Consider the following 17091-nt stretch of genomic DNA (forward strand, 5'->3'; position numbering starts at 1 on the left):
CTGTATTACAATACAAAATGTCACACTTATTATTATTATTATTATTATTATTATTATAGTTATTATTATTATTATTATTATTATAAATCTTTGTTTTTTATCCTCCGATTCAGACAGTATCAGTTTTACACAGATTTTACATTGCAGGAGATTTTACACATTCTCGATCGTTTATTCCAGAAGTTTCACATTATAACTAAACTCAACACCACCAGTATGATGCTTCTGTGACATCACTACACACAAACAAGCTCCGCCCACTTTCACTGGACTGACACTGCAACTGACCAATGACTCTTACTCACCACGGTTTCAAAATAAACTGAAATAATGTTTACAGACACAGTGCCGTGAACTTTATTCTTTTCAAGTGTGATTTTTTTTAAAGAGGTTTCACTTTTCTTTCAAATAAAACCAGATTAAAATAAAACCAGATTAAAATAAAACCAGATTAAAATAAAACCAGATTAAAATAAAACCAGATTAAAATAAAACCAGATTAAAGTCGTCTGTTTCACTGATTTATTAAAGCAATGATCACCAACTCTAATGCTAAAAACCTCATGGGATTTGTAAGAGTGCTACAATTCTAAGATCACAACACTAAGATCTCATATTAAACTTCATTCCCACGCCGTCGTACTGAGAGAATGATCGAGCCTTTTCTGGGGTTGGTCCCAGACTCTATATATAAATCTTCCCTTAAAACTTATTTTTATTCTTTATCTTATGATGTTATTTAATGTGCTATGTGATGTTTTATACAGTGCATTGGATCATCATCTATTGTCTTTAAACGTGTTTTATAAATAAAGTTTAACTTGACGTCACACAGTACACACAGACAGCAGGTAAAAGAACTTTCCAGAATAAAATGGCACGAGAGTAAATAAAGACATTAACACATGAGCAGGTGTAAAACTGATCCGGTGTGAAGTCAGGGCCGTGTTCGCTACGCCGTGTTCGCTACGCCGTGTTCGCTACGCCGTGTTCGCTACGCCGTGTTCGCTACGCCGTGTTCGCTACGCCGTGTTCGCTACGCCGTGTTCGCTACGCCGTGTTCGCTACGCCGTGTTCGCTACGCCGTGCTGTGATTCTCAGTTTGTGAGTGAATAAATACTACGTTAATGTGATCACGCCGGCTTTGTGTACAGTATGTAAATAATCCCTTGTGTTCTGATGCTCATGACTAAGTCTCTAAAGCTGAAGTCGTGGCTTTGACTTAAACACTGCAGATGATCTCTGAGGAAGATCAGTCACACAGAGCTTTATTAAAGTGCAGGAAGCTATCTACTCCGTGGGTTAAACACGGGGCACTTTGCCGTGACTCTGTAAGCACTGATCACTCCCCAGCTTTTTAAACAGTCCCATTGCTGGAGAACGTGCTACTGCCGGCTCAGCTCCACATGCTGTACCTTACTGTACACTGTTCATCACGGCGGGGAAACAATTTACCCCGGTGTCGCTCGTCCTGCTGCTGGACGCCTCCAGGAAGTAACAAATACCCGGAATGTCCAACGGGAAGTTGGGTGGAAGGTCGTCTCTGGAGCGTGGGATAAACGTGAACTCAGGACAATCTTTTAGCAGCCTGGAACAAGAAGGGACAGCTTTGAAATGATCTTTATATAAACAGATCACTGCACAGAGGGTGTGTAAGGGTAAAGAGCACAGCCTGAGAAGAAAGGAATAACGTGAGAAAATAAATATTGAGTCTGGTTCCTCTCAAGGTTTCTTCCTCATGTCGTTTCGGGGAGTTTTTCTTCACCACCGTCGCCTCTGGCTGCTCGTTAGCAATCAATTTAATCATTTAAAATTTATATCCATTATCTGTAAAGCTGCTTTGTGACAGTGTCCATTATTAACAAGGCTTTATAAATGAAACTGAAGTGAATAAAACACAACAGGACATGTAATTATACCAAAATAATCAGTGATGGGACGGTGTGAAGAAGCGGAGTTACAGCAGGGTTTTCTTTCTGTTATACCAGTTTACCAACAGTTAAACTTTTCATTTATTAAAGAACAGCACAGAAGTGAAATAAGTTTGTTGTCAGTTCTCACTTATGTTATAATCATCTGACCTTCGCTGAAAGATCGAGTTTAAAGGATTCGTGTATTCCATGTATCGTACTGTAAGCTGCCAAAAATGTTTACTGTGTAATGTTCAGAGATAAGGTTAAGTGTAATCTCATTAACGCGTCGTTTGTCGGAGTTTCTCGCGGAGGTTTCGACATTAACACATCGTTAAAACACTTTTTCTTACAAAATGAGAGGTGAGAAATCCGGAGTTTTATCGATCCTGTACCTGTAGGTTGTAGGACTGATGTTGATTTTCCTCGGCAGGCTGCAGGACTCAAACTTGTTGGCTAAAGTGACGTTGTTTCCGAAAAGACAGTAGCGAGGCATCTTCACCCCGACCACGCCCGCCAGAACTGAGCCTGAATGAACACCAATCCGCATCTGAGAAACAAAAACAAAACGCTAAATCACTCATCGCCTTCAAAATCACCCGTGTTGAATAATAAACTGATTCATGTTTATGTTTCATCAAATACAAACAGCAGAGGAACATCTCTGCTCTTAACCAGGAGCGATGAATACGCATGAATATGCAAATTAGAGACTGTTAACATACAGTATCCATCCGGTTAGCTAACTGCTAGTAAACTAGCTCACATTGTCATACGAGTTGGATTTCTGTATCAGATCTTGTTTTATATATAACGTTTATATGATGTTACCACGACAACCACCATCTCTTCATTGCAAACATTAGCTAAGTTAGCTCACTAGATAGCTAGCTTAGCATGCAGGTTCTAGGAAAAAATATTTGCAGGCCCCACACAGTCGTCTTCTAATAATTGCAGTTTATTTAGTGAAGAACAAATGATCAAACACGAAGAACGATGAAAGTTAAACAGTCGACTTGCTTCATCTAAAATCTCATTAATCATCATCATCAGCATCACAGGTTCCTTCGTCGCCAAACGTAAACACCAGGAAACAGCACTGAAGGAATAATAAATGAATAAGACTAATAGTCAGCTGTTACATCCCGCTTTCCTGCTGTTTCTCCCGAGAAGGTGCAGGGTCTACGTCTACGAGTCGCATGTCCTCCACGGTCCGATCCATCCACCTCTCCTTGGGCCTGCAGCACTGCTGACGCCCTTCTGGTTCCAGCTGCATCTGTTCGGACTTCGCGGTGTATAACGTGGTCGTACCATCAGAGACGTGCCTCTCACATTTTCTCAGTGCAATTCCTCCTTTTCTGCACGTCTTCCTTCATGACATGGTTGAACCGCATCAGTCCAAGCTTTCATCTGCATGCTGAGGAGAACTTGCGCTCTGGTCCTACAGAGCTACTGGGTGCACGAGGGTACTGGACATTTTCTCCTCGAGGTGAATGTGCATTTGTGAATAAATGAAATGTGCTGTATGTAAATGTGTGGAATCAGAAGTCATTAGTGTCTGCAACATTAGTGTTTTTATTCCTTATTCATTTCAGTTTCTTTTTCAAATACTCAGTTTACTTTTGGTTTATTTTTAGTGCTTTGAGGTTTTATTATTTTTTACAGTTTTATACTGTGATTTTTAACCATTTAAATAATTCTGGGGAAAATTTTTTCTTGTGTTATAGTTTGTGAATTGTTTCAATAATTAATATTAGTTTATGAAAATGTTTGCATGTAGTTTTAGTTTTCATGAAAACTGTAAGAAACTGAAGATGATGAGATCAGAAATAAATCATTTGAGTATGAAAGTGAGAAATATAGAGTTACATTTACACTTTTAATACTTTTATCTGGATTTAGATCAAACACAGTGGCATTTAACATCCAAATATTAACAGAAGAAATTTGCAGCATGACACGTCTAACACACGTACACGTCATATAACAAATTAGTGTTAACTCTCACACAGTGTAAAGACACACACACACACACACACACACACTGTCTAATGCAGGAATGTGATGAGCACTGACCTTGATGACCTCGCCCATGGGGGTTGTGACCTCATCGGAGAGCTCCATCATCTTCAAGGCCATCAGAGCGATCTGTACAGCGTGGGTCGGACTGTCCTTATGTAAACCTCCAGCAACGCAGTACGCATCTCCGATCGTCTCCACCTGCAATACAGAGAGGAACTCTAATCCCAGATCATTCAGACAGGAGCCGAATCTCAGCTTATTTGGTGTGTGTTTAACACACCAGCTGGAGGTTAATCGGGAACAGGTCAGTAACATGATTGGTTATAACCTCCAGCTGTTTCTTTTTACTAACACTTACTTTTCCAGCCTTGTGTTGCCTCCGTCCCAACTTTTTTGAGATATTGCCGCCATCAAATTAAAAATTACCTAATTTTTTCCTTAAAATGGTACATTTCCTCATTTAAACATCTGATATGTTTTCTATCTTCTACTGTGAATAACATCATCAAATCATTGCATTCTGTTTTTATTTACATTTTACACAGCGTCCCAACTTTTATGGAATTGGGGTTGTACTAAATGGAATATAAAGCAGAATAATATAAATATATAAATAATTGGCAAAACTGTATATGTGAAATTGTAAAGAATGTAAAAAGAGTGAATGTGAAGATGTAAAAATGTAATACAGGCACGATGAGGTAGTGGAGGATGTATGTGTGGGTTCTAGTCCAGTTCTAGTCCAGTTCTAGTCCAGTTCTAGACAAGTTATAGTCCAGTTCTAGTCCAGTTCTACTCCTTGGTGTTCCCCTGGTGGAAGGCCCAAATCGCCTGCAGGAAAAAGCTCCTCCTCATTCTCTCTGTGTTGGTCTTCAGGGAACAGAAGCGTTTCTCTGACCGTAACAGAGAGAACAGTCCGATGTTTGGATGTCTGAGGTCCTTCATTATCTCCTGGCCTTGGTCCAGCACCACTTGTTGGACTGCAGGTCAGTGAGCTCGGTGCAGATGCTACGCTCCGTTGTTCTCTCCCTCTGGAGAACTCATGTGTCCTGCTTGGTGCTGTTCCAAAACCAGGCTGCAATGTTTCCCGTCAGGATGCTCTCAGTGGTGCAGGTGTAAAAGTTCCTGAGTACGCTAGGAGGCAGTTTAAAATCTTTCAGGTGTTTGAGGTGGAATAGTCGATGACGGGCCTGCTTCACCAGCGCGTTGACGTGACCGGACCATGTCAGGTCCAGTGTGATGTTGACACTAAGGTAATGGAAACTGTAAACACACTCCCCTGGGGTCCCGTTGATCTCAAGTGGATGGTAGCGCCTCTCCTGCTTTGTGCTGAAGTCCACAACCAGCTCCTTTGTCTTGCTGACGTTCAGGAGGAGCTTGTTCTCATGGCACTAGTTCTCCAGGCTCTTAATCTCCTCCAAATAGGCCTTCTCATCGTTATCGCAGATCAGGCCCAACACAACGGTGTCATCAGCAAACTTAACAATGGTGGAAGAGTAGGAGGTGGCCACATGGTCACAGGTGTACAGGGAGTACAGCAGGGGGCACAGTACACATCCCTGGTGTCTCCAGTGCTGAGGGTGAGGAGGGGGGAGACATGTTTGCCCACCCTAACTGCGTGTGGTCTGTCCATCAGGAAGCTGGAGATCCACGGGTATAGAGACAGTCTCAGACCCAAGTCCCCCAGCTTGGTGGTGAATGTTGAGGGAGTGATAGTGTTAATGCTGAGCTGTAGTCAACAAACAGCATCGTGACAGAATTCCCTTCCTGAGGCCAGACGGCACAGAAGTGTGGAGGAGATCTTCCCTCAGTGTGTGTTGTGAGGATGATGGTGGACAGCATGAACACTAACACAAAAATAAACAATAATCTAAACCCTTTAATGTCTTTCACTGAAGTGAAAACCTCCTGAATATCACCATATTCCTCTTTATTAAGACATTCTACAAATACTTCAAATAATAACAACTTCATCAAGCTGGAGAACAGTAAGAGTCGAGGCTTAATATCTGTCCTATACGTGTTTTATAATGATCTCATAACGATATTATACACACAAGCTTACATCGGAGATCGTTTCACTCGTTATTAAGTGAATTGATGTGAAATGTTTTGCGTTTATATTTACTGTGACACTGATACAGAACACTAGAATATCTCACAAACCAAAACAGCACAAATGAATGCAGTGTATTTTTACATGAAGGACTTTGTGGAAGAGATTCGCTGTTTTTGTTTTTTCCCTCGAGTTCGTCCCCTTTTCCTGATCTCCAGCTCTTTAAACACACAGCGCTGGTCTGCTCAGTCCGATAACGGAGATGGTGATGTGATTTAGGATTATTTTAGGACATGTGTAGGAATGCGTCGTCCGATCCATGTCCGAAATGTTTTATTTTCACAGACTCCATTAGCCGAATTCATGGAGAGCAGAGACGGAGACGAGAGAAGTCTCTACAGCACTCGAGCTCAGACACGCAGGAACAGAGATAAACCTGAAACCCGTTCTCCATCCAAACATCAACACACATTACTACAGAGCATTATTCATTCTACACACACACACACACACACACACACACACACACACACACACACATACACACACACACACACACACACACACACAAGCCGTGATTAATCCGAAAAATAGCAAATTAAATTCAATTAGTCGGAAACTTTTGGGAATAATCTATAAAGCAGAAATGGATTCCTAGCCGTTATCGTGTTCCAAAGTCAACTCCAGAGAACACATGAATTATAAATTATCCATATTAATTCTTCATTTCTTCATGCATGTGCTTCTGAGCCCATTTTATTCCAGCCAAAACTCCTTTAAGAGCTATTTTTAAAAGTACAGCACTTTACTTTGGTTTAACCAGAAAAATCTCTGGTTAATAATAGATCAGAAAACGTCTTCCTCTGTCCTGATGTGAGAGTTTCATGATGTTTCTGGTTGTGTGCCTAAACAAAGCTCCACATTCCATCAGGATGTATTAAAGACTTCAAACTAAATGAATCTTACAGAGACTCAGATCTTTTCTTTGGCTGTTTTATAACTGCACATTAAAATCTCTTTAGTGTTTGGTACTGCTGTTCGTCTGTTAAGACAAAGATTTCATCCATAAACTCATTCATACATGATTTTACACTAATATATTGATCTGTGCTGAAGAAATGAGCTTTTTATTCAGCTTACGATTTAATGGACTAGAACCAATAACCACTGATCTCCCTGAACATCATCAAAGGTTAAATCTAAAACCCTGAAGAGTTCAGATTCGGAGAAGTAAGAACCTATAACTATCCAAGGAACCCTTTCTCCTGCGATTCTCACCTTGTAGACATCGAGTTCTCCGCAGTGCCGGTCGAAACGCGTGTACAGAGCGCTCAGCATGTCCACCACCTGCATGGGCGTGCAGCGGGAGCAGATAGCAGTGAAACCCACGATGTCAGAGAACAGCACTGTGACGGCGTCGAACTTCTTGGCCTGCACCGGGAGCCCCTGCCACAGCCGCTGGGCCACGTTCCCGGGGAAGATGGTGAAGAGCAGCTCAACAGTTTTGCGCTTCTCCTCCTCGAGGGCCAGGTGAGCCTGTTCCAGAGCTGCTTTCGCTTTCCCCAGACGCTTCTTCAGGCCGTCCTGCGCCTTCGCCTGCTCACCCACCAGCACCACATCACGCAGAGCGTTATGAATCGGGATGTCGGACAGGTAGAGGCCACGCCCTGTCAGCTCTTCTAGACGGTCCACACAGGGCGAGCCCAGGAACAGCACGGCATTCAACTCGGACATGAAGATCATCTGACCCTTAAGGTCCATGTGCTGCAGTCAGACAGTCAGAGAGCTTAGATCACTTTCATTTCAGCACTGTGCAGGCGTGAAATCTTATAAAACTATAAACTACAAATTATTACAGACTTTCATCCTCAGTAAATGGGTGTGGTTATTCAAATATCTCAATATACAAATATGCAAAGGTCATCTTAATATTCCTTTAATTAAAATAGAATGTTTTTTTTTGTGTCGTCGTGTCATCTTTAAATGACTGTTTATTTTTATTTTACGAGATCATGAACAATGTCAGCTGATATCGTGTTTGAAAATTAAACTAAATACGGAGATATTTTGGGGGAAACATAAGAACTGTGGTCAGTGTAGGTGATGTAATAACGAACAACGTGGATCTTCTGTCTCCGAGGTCACATCACACCTGAACACGCTGAAACGCTCAAATAACAAACATCACGTAACATCAGGGTTTATCGACATCACGCAAAAGACGACTTCAATCTTCTCTTAGCCCTTTAACCTCCTTGTCCTGCTGATTTAGTTTTACAAACACGTTCGGGTTTTTTGTTGTTTATGTTAAATTCTTTGTCCATGTTTTTATTTTCACCAATAACAATGTGCATTACTTTATCCTTCTGATATGTGAATATTATAAACAGTTCATCTCGGTCAGTCAGGACGCAGGTTTAGGTTTGAAGCCCAGCGGTGCTCGGTGGTTAAGCTGGTGCTGATGTTTAACCTTCAGCTGCGCAGTTATATCCTGCCTCAATCGTAAATAAGTGTAGTGTACCCGTAATGATTATGATTGGTGAATTAGCATGCTCACAACTCACAAGCATGCCAACAAACTCTTAATGTAGAAAACGGCAGATTTCTAGCACGATACCGCACGAATTAGGATAAACACTACTTTATGGCAGTTTGATATTAGCGGACTAGCAGGCACTCAAACTCTGAATCCGAATCAGAAGTTAGCACAGTGGGTTTTATTTCTCAGCACCGTCCTGGGATTGCTGTCAATGTGAATCAGCGTATAGACAGCGCTATACCGCAGTTCAGTCCATACGGATTAGTGACGTTCCAAAAAGACCTTCTGTATAAACTGAGACGACGTTCCCGAAGTGTACAGAAGATTAATGAACACTCTATAAATACCAAGTGTAAAGTGCTCCAACAATCCTGCATGACACTAAAGTACTTTAGGGAGATTTTATCTTTCTTTTCTTCTTCCTCTCTCTCTATAAACCAAGAATGTTTGCCAAGGATAAGAATAAATATCCAGATGGCACAGCCGGAATATTATTATTACGTGTCACTGTACAGACAGCCGAGAGGGAAAAGAGATAAAGACTCAACGACAACGTGTCCTGAAGGAGATGTGACATCGACGATAAACACAGAAAGAGGCTTAAAGTAAAAGCTACAGAGAGTTTCTCCAGAGGCAAGAAACAGAAAACGTGCAGAGACAGAATTTAATACAGAATCTAAAACCTAATTTTAGATGTTTACATTCATGCGTAATGAGAATGCTGAGTAAGTCCTGCCCTTTAGCCATAAATAGGTTAAATCTCATTATCTGAGGCTGTAAGAGGTGAATGTCTACAAGCCTTGACATTTACTTCTGAACAGAAAATCACTCCTGACTCAGGTTCAGTTTTATCCACACTAACGTCTTGATATAACCATTCAATAACCACAAACTCATTCTCACATCAGGACAAACAACCTGAGAGGAAAAAGATCATCTAATTACTGATTCTGAATTCTGCTGATTCTCTCAGAATCTTCTCAAACAAATCTGTGATCTAAAAATTTAAACCCAGGCACACAATCTACCAGCAGCATGTAGCACATGTCCTTGTCGTGATTTTCATTGTTCCTTCCTCTAAATCTGCTGACCTTCATTAAAATCCAAACACTTGGTCCCACAGTGTGAGGAACATCTCACAACCTCTCACACCATCCCACAGAGCAATCCACCACATGAACACGGCGTATGAAGATGATGTCAGTGTGATGAGATCAGGATTGTGTGTGTTCAGGTGCTGATGTATCAGTACTGATGGTGAGGTTGGAGATACAGGGAAGCTTCCAGGTGAAATTCAGTGAACAAGATGTAATGTTTTAGGCCGAATATGTGAGCTGGATTTACACTCAGGAAGTGAGGTGCATTACCTTCCCGTAGCCGGCAGCAGTGCTAGCTCCATGCTGCTTTACCCTCAGGATGAACTGTGTGTTCAGCATGGTGAGGATTCCCTGGAAGTCTGCCTGGATCTCAGGCATCACAATCACAAAGTGCTCCTCAAAGCCTGGCCTCCTCTGCCCCTCCCTGCCACGCCATAATCGCCTCCTCAGCCCGTCTCCCATCTGCAGCACTGCCATGTCCTGATCTAACAGGATGTGGAAGGGGAAGGTGGAGTAGAGCAGCGACATTGGGATTTGACCGGACGAGTGTGTCCTCATGGGGCTGGGCGTCAGGCTCCTGGCATCTCTCACCACAATGGAGTACAAAAGGTGGGGCTGATGGTTGTCATGGAGAGCCCCACCCTCTTTTAGCTCCGAGTCCATCTTGACATCCACGTTGATGCCGTACAGGAAGTGAGCCGCCGCCTTGATGATGCCTGGGAAGAAGAGCTCAGTGGTGGAGTGAGGGTTGAAGTAGTAGACTGTCAGGAGACCCGGGTCTTTGTCCAAGCACAGCACAGAGGCCTGGCACACGTGACGGGGAGCGTCGGCTGTGGGCTGGGCGCTCTGCTTCAGGAGAACGTTGAAGCTGTTCAGGAAGTCATGTAGGGCTCCGCCCACCACACGGAGCACGTGACCATCTTCTTCATAGCAGTCACAGAAAACCTCAGAGCCCAGAGCGAGCTTCAGAGAGTCCATGGGAATTCCTGAGATTTATGGAAATAAGACAGAATCATCTTCTACACATCTTAATCAACGTCAGGACACGTAAACATTAAAATAACAAAAATAACATTTAATTATTAAACACTGACATCACTGAATGCCCTGGAACAGATCAATCATTCAAACCCGTTTAGAAGAGCATAACATTTTTTATTTAAAAAAATGTATAATTATTTGATGCAGCACGTCAATACTTTTAATCCAGAGTTTATGCTCTAAATGCCATAGGCTCCGCCCCATCCCTGTTTAACCAATGGAATCTCAAGAGACATTTGCATATTGCATAATTGATAAACTAATATAAACTGTGACATAAGTTTTGGATCAAAACACCAACAGAAAACATCTCATGCTCAGATCTCATTTGTAGATCTTTGGTGTTTGTGATGTCAGTATTATAAATGTTGATATTGTGATAATGATATTTAATATTAATTAATTAAGATATTAAATTATATATTGTACAGCCTCTCTGTGCACATTTTAAATGAAAGACATTATCCCTGCAGTCCATTCAGAGCCAGGTTCATTTTGCCCCATCTTTGGGAGATCATAAGTTCAAATCCCAACAATGCCACAGCTGTCTGTCAATCTCAGCAACACTAGCCAATCACAGGCATCTGTAAGCTCATGTATGTGGAAGAGGACATTTAGCGCTTTCCTCGGAGTGTGTTACGCCACCCTGTGATCCAACACGAGCAGCAGTTTGGAAACGTGTGATTGGCATCGGGTTCCTTGTGGAGGAAGTCCATGTTAGCCTTCACCCTCCCTGTTGGTAGCTGTCTAATGAGAGCCGACTGGGGGTGGGAACTGGCCAAGACCAAATTATGGAGAAAAATCAGGGGATACAAATTTATTCTACCTGGAACCATTTCTGTGGTGAAAACCCTCTGTTGCAGGGTTCTGAATAAATCTTTAAGAGTTCCTCAAGAGACACAAGCAATAAACAATATGATCATATATACAGTGGTACTTCAAAGTTTCTCTATTTCTGTATAAATACGACCTAAAACAATTTTCACACAAGTCCTAAAAGTAGATAAAGAGAACACAATTAAACAACTGAGACAAATATATTATACTTGTTCATTGATTTACTGAGGAAAATGATCCAGTATTACATATCTGTGAGGGGTAAAAGTATGTGCACCTTTGCTTTCAGTATGTGGTGTGAGCTCCTTGAGTAATAACTGCAGATAAAGGTTCGGGGTAAGTGTTGATCAGTTCTGCACATCGGCTCGGAGGAGTTTTATCCCGTTCCTCAGTACAGAACAGCTTCAACTCTGGGATGTTGGTGGATTTCCTCACATGAACCGCTCGCTTCAGGTTCTTCCACAACATTTCTACTGGATTAAGGTCAGGACTTTGACTTGGACATTCCAAAACATGAACTTTATTCTTCTTTAACCGTTCTTTGGTAGAACAACTCGTGTGTTTAGGATCGTTGTCTTGCTGCATGACCCACTTTCTCTTTAGATTCATTTCGTGGACAGATGTCCTGATATTTTCCTTTAGAATTCGCTGGTATCATTCACAATTCATTGTTCCATCAGTGATGGCGAGTCGTCCTGGTCTAGATGCAGCAAAACAGTCCAAAACCTTAATACTACCACCACCATGTTTCACAGATGGGAGAAGGTTCTTATGCTGGAATGCAGTGTTTTCCTTTTCCAAACATAACGCTTCTCATTTAAACCAAAAAGTTCTATTTTGGTCTCCTCCTTCCGCAAAACATTTTCCATTAGTCTTCTGACTCGTCCACGTGATCTTTAACAAACTGCAGAAGGGCAGCAGTGTTCTTTTTGGAGAGCAGTGTGGTTCTCCTTGCAGCCCTGCCATGCACACCGTTGGTGTTCAGTGTTCTCCTGATGGTGGACTCATGAACATTAACATCAGACAATGTGAGAAGGCCTTTAGTTGGTTAGAAGTTATTCTGGGTTCCTCTGTGACCTCGTGGACTATTACACGTCTTGCTCTTGGAGAGATCTTTGTTGGTCTTCACTCCTGGGGAGGGGAACGATGGTGTTGAACTTCCTCCAGTTGTACACAATCTGTCTGACTGTGGATTGGTGGAGTCCAAACTCTTTAGAGATGGTTTTGTGAACTTTTCCACCATGATGAGCTTCAACAACTCTTTTTCTGAATTCCTCAGAAATCTTCTTTGTTCGTGCCATGATACACTTCCACAAACACGTTGTGAAGATCAGACTCTGATAGATCCCTGTTCTTTAAATAAAACAGGACGCTCACTCACTCACACCTGATCATCATCCCACTGACTGAAAACACCGGACTCTAATCTCACCTTCACATTAACTGCTAATCCTAGAGGTGCACACACATTCACTCTCACAGATATGTAATATTGGATCATTTTCCTTAATAAATAAATTACCAAATATATTATTTTTGTCTCAGTGGTTCTTGTATTGTGTTCTTTATCAACTTTTCGGATGTGTGTGAAAATCTGATGATGTTTTAGATCATATTTATGCAGAAATGTAGAAAATTCTAAAGGGTTCACAAACTTTCAAGCAGCACTATTTATATTGTGAAATATCAGGTTGTGAATAAGGTCTCGTCTTTGCTTCGTTTTTTATCATCAGTACTTTAATTACGATGTTTTTTTTAAATAAAATACTTGTTTTGGATATAAAATAATAGAATTTCGTGTTTTTTCTGTTTTATCAGCTAAACTAAATCTCATGTTACAGATTCATAAACATGTCTTCAAGTGTCAGGATATTTCTGACATATTACACACACCCACTTATCCATCACTGCAGCTAGAGCCGAGTCGTTAATGTGTTTTCGAGATTTAATTAGATTATGAATGATGATGTTTCCTCGTATTTGTGCGGCTGCTGGAAGTGAGTCAGTGTTTATACCACAGAGTTGTGCTTTTAAAATTAAACTGAGATTAAATAGACATGTTGAAGATGTGAAACATGACATAAACAATTCTATATTAATGATTAAATGTGACCTGTTTTCACTGAGTAACTCTTCATGACATCCAGCAAGTGTTCAGGTTTGTCCAGAAGCTGATAAACATCTGTGCTGTGTTGAGGACTGTGGAGTGAGGGGAAAAGACCAGGAAATACACAACAGTACACAAAAATACACAAAAACCCCACAAATTAACTTTAATGAACTGAATTTAGTGGCCAGTGCTCCGTGTGAGTAAAAGTGCTTCATATGAACAGTGGATAATGTGAAAGCTTAATCATTTATAAAAGCAGATTTAAAACAAATCAAATTTATCCCCCAAAAAATTATAATGAATGATAAATTAATACCACATCCATAATACAGTAACAAAGCTCTGTGTGTGGTTTAAATAAATATTCAGTGCACATCCACATGAGGTCAGACTTCTAGATAATAATGATAATAATAATAATAATAATAATAGTAATAATAATAATAATAATAATAATAATAATAAGGATTGTAGTAGAAGTACAGTCTATTTTAGTTTATTCTTTACTTTTCATTAAAATCACTGAGTGATGTAATGACATCATCCTTATTAATCCCTTTGACTTGTTCTGATATAAGCTTTTATTTAAATAAGAACGTCATTTATTAACACATTTATCTGTATTTTATCTCTGTGATTAAACATTTCCACTTCACATCGGTTTTTTAACCACAGTTTATTCCTCGCATGGACGAGTGTGTCCCAGGAGCAGCTTAATGATGTGATCAGCAGCAGATTCAGTAAATTAGCTAAACCTTATGTTCCGACGCACTGCGTTTAGCGCTGAGCCTCCACACACACACACACACACACACACACACACACACACACACACACACAGATCTGAGGAATCCAAATCCAGTGACTTAAAGTAAACCTGAGTACACATCATTTCATCAACATACAGTACTCACAATGTAGATTTGACTGTTAAACAGAACGAGACGTTTTAATAAACTGTTGTATATAACATTCTGAATGTGGATAAAGTGGATTCTCCGGCTGGGATTGAGATGATAATGAACGGATGATAATGAAATGATAACGAACGGATATTACAGGATTATAACTGTGAGTTCTTACCATGTGGAGTGCGACTGCTGTTTCATCACTCTGGACATCGCAGTTCGCAGTTTCTCAAACTACAGACACATCAGAGCGCGCTGATTACGCAACTCAATCATAACATATCAATATTTATTTTTACATGGAGTGAAGAAATTATTCAACATGACTAAAGAAATGATTCTTCATTTACTCTATACTTTCTCTACAGAAAATCAGAGAAAAGAAGCAGAAACAGAACGTGCATTACCATCTCTCCACCTCAGTGACACTTCTCTGACACTCATTACCCCCGTGTCATTAATATTACTCATTATTAATATAACATTATATAATAGGACCCTGAAAACCAATTACATACATGACATGACCTCGGGAAACAATATTATATAATAACCTTCATAAATTTCCTTCATAAAACGCGAGTGAATAACTGAGTTTACTCAGAAATATGATTACAGGAATGACTTCAGGAGATGTTCCTCCAGAAAAGTCATTATCAGAGACTCGAAATGAACAACAACCAGAGGAATTTGTAATCTAAAGGGATTCTAAAAAATAAATAATAAAAACAACATGCCAGAGAAATGATATAAAGGGAAGAAGCAACAGACCTGAGAAACTTAAATGTCACAGGATTACAGAAAACATGACAGCAAACAACAACAACAACAACAACAACAACAACAACAGTAATAATAGACATTAATATCACATTCAGTGTAGATGTGTGTGTTTATTCAACACTGAGGGGTTTTCTGTTTAAATACCACTGAAAATGGCAGGAATGATAAACACAATATGGCAGGAATGGATTTATTTCAATAAACTGCACAGAATTTGCATATAAGCAGAAATCAGTAAACATGTTGATTAGATTAAGAAGAAGGCGTTAAGGTTAGTGACCAATTCCACACAGATGATAGATGATAGGTTATAGATTGTAGATGATAGATGATAGACCTGATCAGTGATGCTAATAATGGTATGGTTGAGTCCAGCATGTGTGAGAGAGTGGAATATGAGGGCGGATGTGAGCAGAGGAATGTTCATTACCTCGGGACACACCAGTTTGCGGACGCTCTCTCCCAGTGAATGCAGATTAACTTTATTCCGACTCGTTTTGCGTCTCGGAGCGACGTTTGCGACGTGTTCAGAGAGCTGAGCTCGGCTCTCCTCTCCCTCCTCTCCATCTCCTCTCTCCTCCGCTTCTGCATTTCTAACCGGCACTGAGAAAGGACACTCACCCGAAATTTTCAGCTCCTTCAGTTTGGCACAGAACATCCTGAGAGGAAACCCGGCGCACACGCAGCGAAAACGGAGCGTCTACATGGCGCAAGTGGCGCTACAGTCATCCCCAAACCCTCTCCAGATGAACACACACATTCCCACTGAGGGAGAACCCAGCAGAACCCTGCAGAACCGAGCTGCGCCTCAGTTCTCTCAACACCGTGAGCAGGAGAACCTCGGACCTCACGCCGCACCGCAAACTTACCGACAACGCACCTCCAGAGAAAATCCCAAATGCTAATAAAGGGAGCAAAGGCATTACACATGCAACCAATCAGGAGCCGAGTAGCTCTGGACTGGCCAATCAGGTGCAGAGGTGAGGACAGGCTGTTAAATATGCATGAGTGTGAAACGCGGTAGACCGTGTAGACCCGCCGTTACACACACACACACACACGCACACACACTATTATAAGCCCCTGAAAGAGACCTAAACTGAGCGCCTTCACATTCACACTAATAATCCTACCATTATCCGATATGTAAAATTATCAAATTAGAAATGGTCACGTGGTGTTAATCAGAATTAACTGTCATCAGATGTCAATAAACCCGTGTGCAGGGAATCTGATTAGCACTTTTCTGAGTTACAGTGATTGGATAATCTGAACAGTGTAAATCTGTAGATCAGAGTTGTCCAATCTTATCCGGAAAGGGTCGGTGTGGGTGCAGGGTTTCATTCCAATCAAGCAGGAGACACGCCCCATTCACCCGTTTAATCAGTCAGTGGGCGTGGCTTGCACCCACACTGGCCCTTTCCGGATAAGATTGGACACCTCTGATCTACAGATTTACACTGTGCAGATTCAATCACTCCTTTATTTCAGTTCAACGACAGTTTCATCAACATTTTGTGAAACCTTCACATTAACGAGCTGAAAGAAAGCAGTTCCAAAACAAATCTGTAAAACACATAAGACTAGCCGGTGATGGAGGACAAAAGTAATGGTACCCTAAAACAGGAGGAGGAGTTATTGTGTGTCCACTCTTAACAATAATAGTGCTTCAATGGTTCTTTACACCACCAGAGGTTCTGCAAAGAACCTTGCCAAGAACCATTTTTCATTGTATATGGTTCTTGAGCTGAGTTATATGGTTAAATAAATTCTTCATACTTCATTATA

The 17091-nt window shown here is 41.0% G+C and overlaps 1 protein-coding gene across 1 annotated transcript; it reads right to left on the reverse strand.

The window, feature by feature from the left end:
• Positions 1–258: 258 nt before the first annotated feature.
• On the reverse strand, positions 259–16291 carry gucy1a1 (guanylate cyclase 1 soluble subunit alpha 1). Its single transcript, XM_017460809.3, has 8 exons — positions 15734–16291; positions 14696–14754; positions 13616–13701; positions 9895–10610; positions 7267–7752; positions 3987–4130; positions 2306–2460; positions 259–1588 (listed from the first exon to the last, which is right to left on the reverse strand). Exons 1-8 carry the CDS (start codon positions 15959–15961, stop codon positions 1417–1419), a joined length of 2046 nt encoding a protein of 681 aa, XP_017316298.1. The 5' UTR covers positions 15962–16291; the 3' UTR covers positions 259–1416.
• Between the last annotated feature and the right edge of the window lie 800 nt (positions 16292–17091).

The sequence above is a fragment of the Ictalurus punctatus genome, chromosome 29 (assembly GCF_001660625.3).
Source record: "Ictalurus punctatus breed USDA103 chromosome 29, Coco_2.0, whole genome shotgun sequence".
In the NCBI taxonomy this organism is placed as follows: Eukaryota; Metazoa; Chordata; class Actinopteri; order Siluriformes; family Ictaluridae; genus Ictalurus; species Ictalurus punctatus.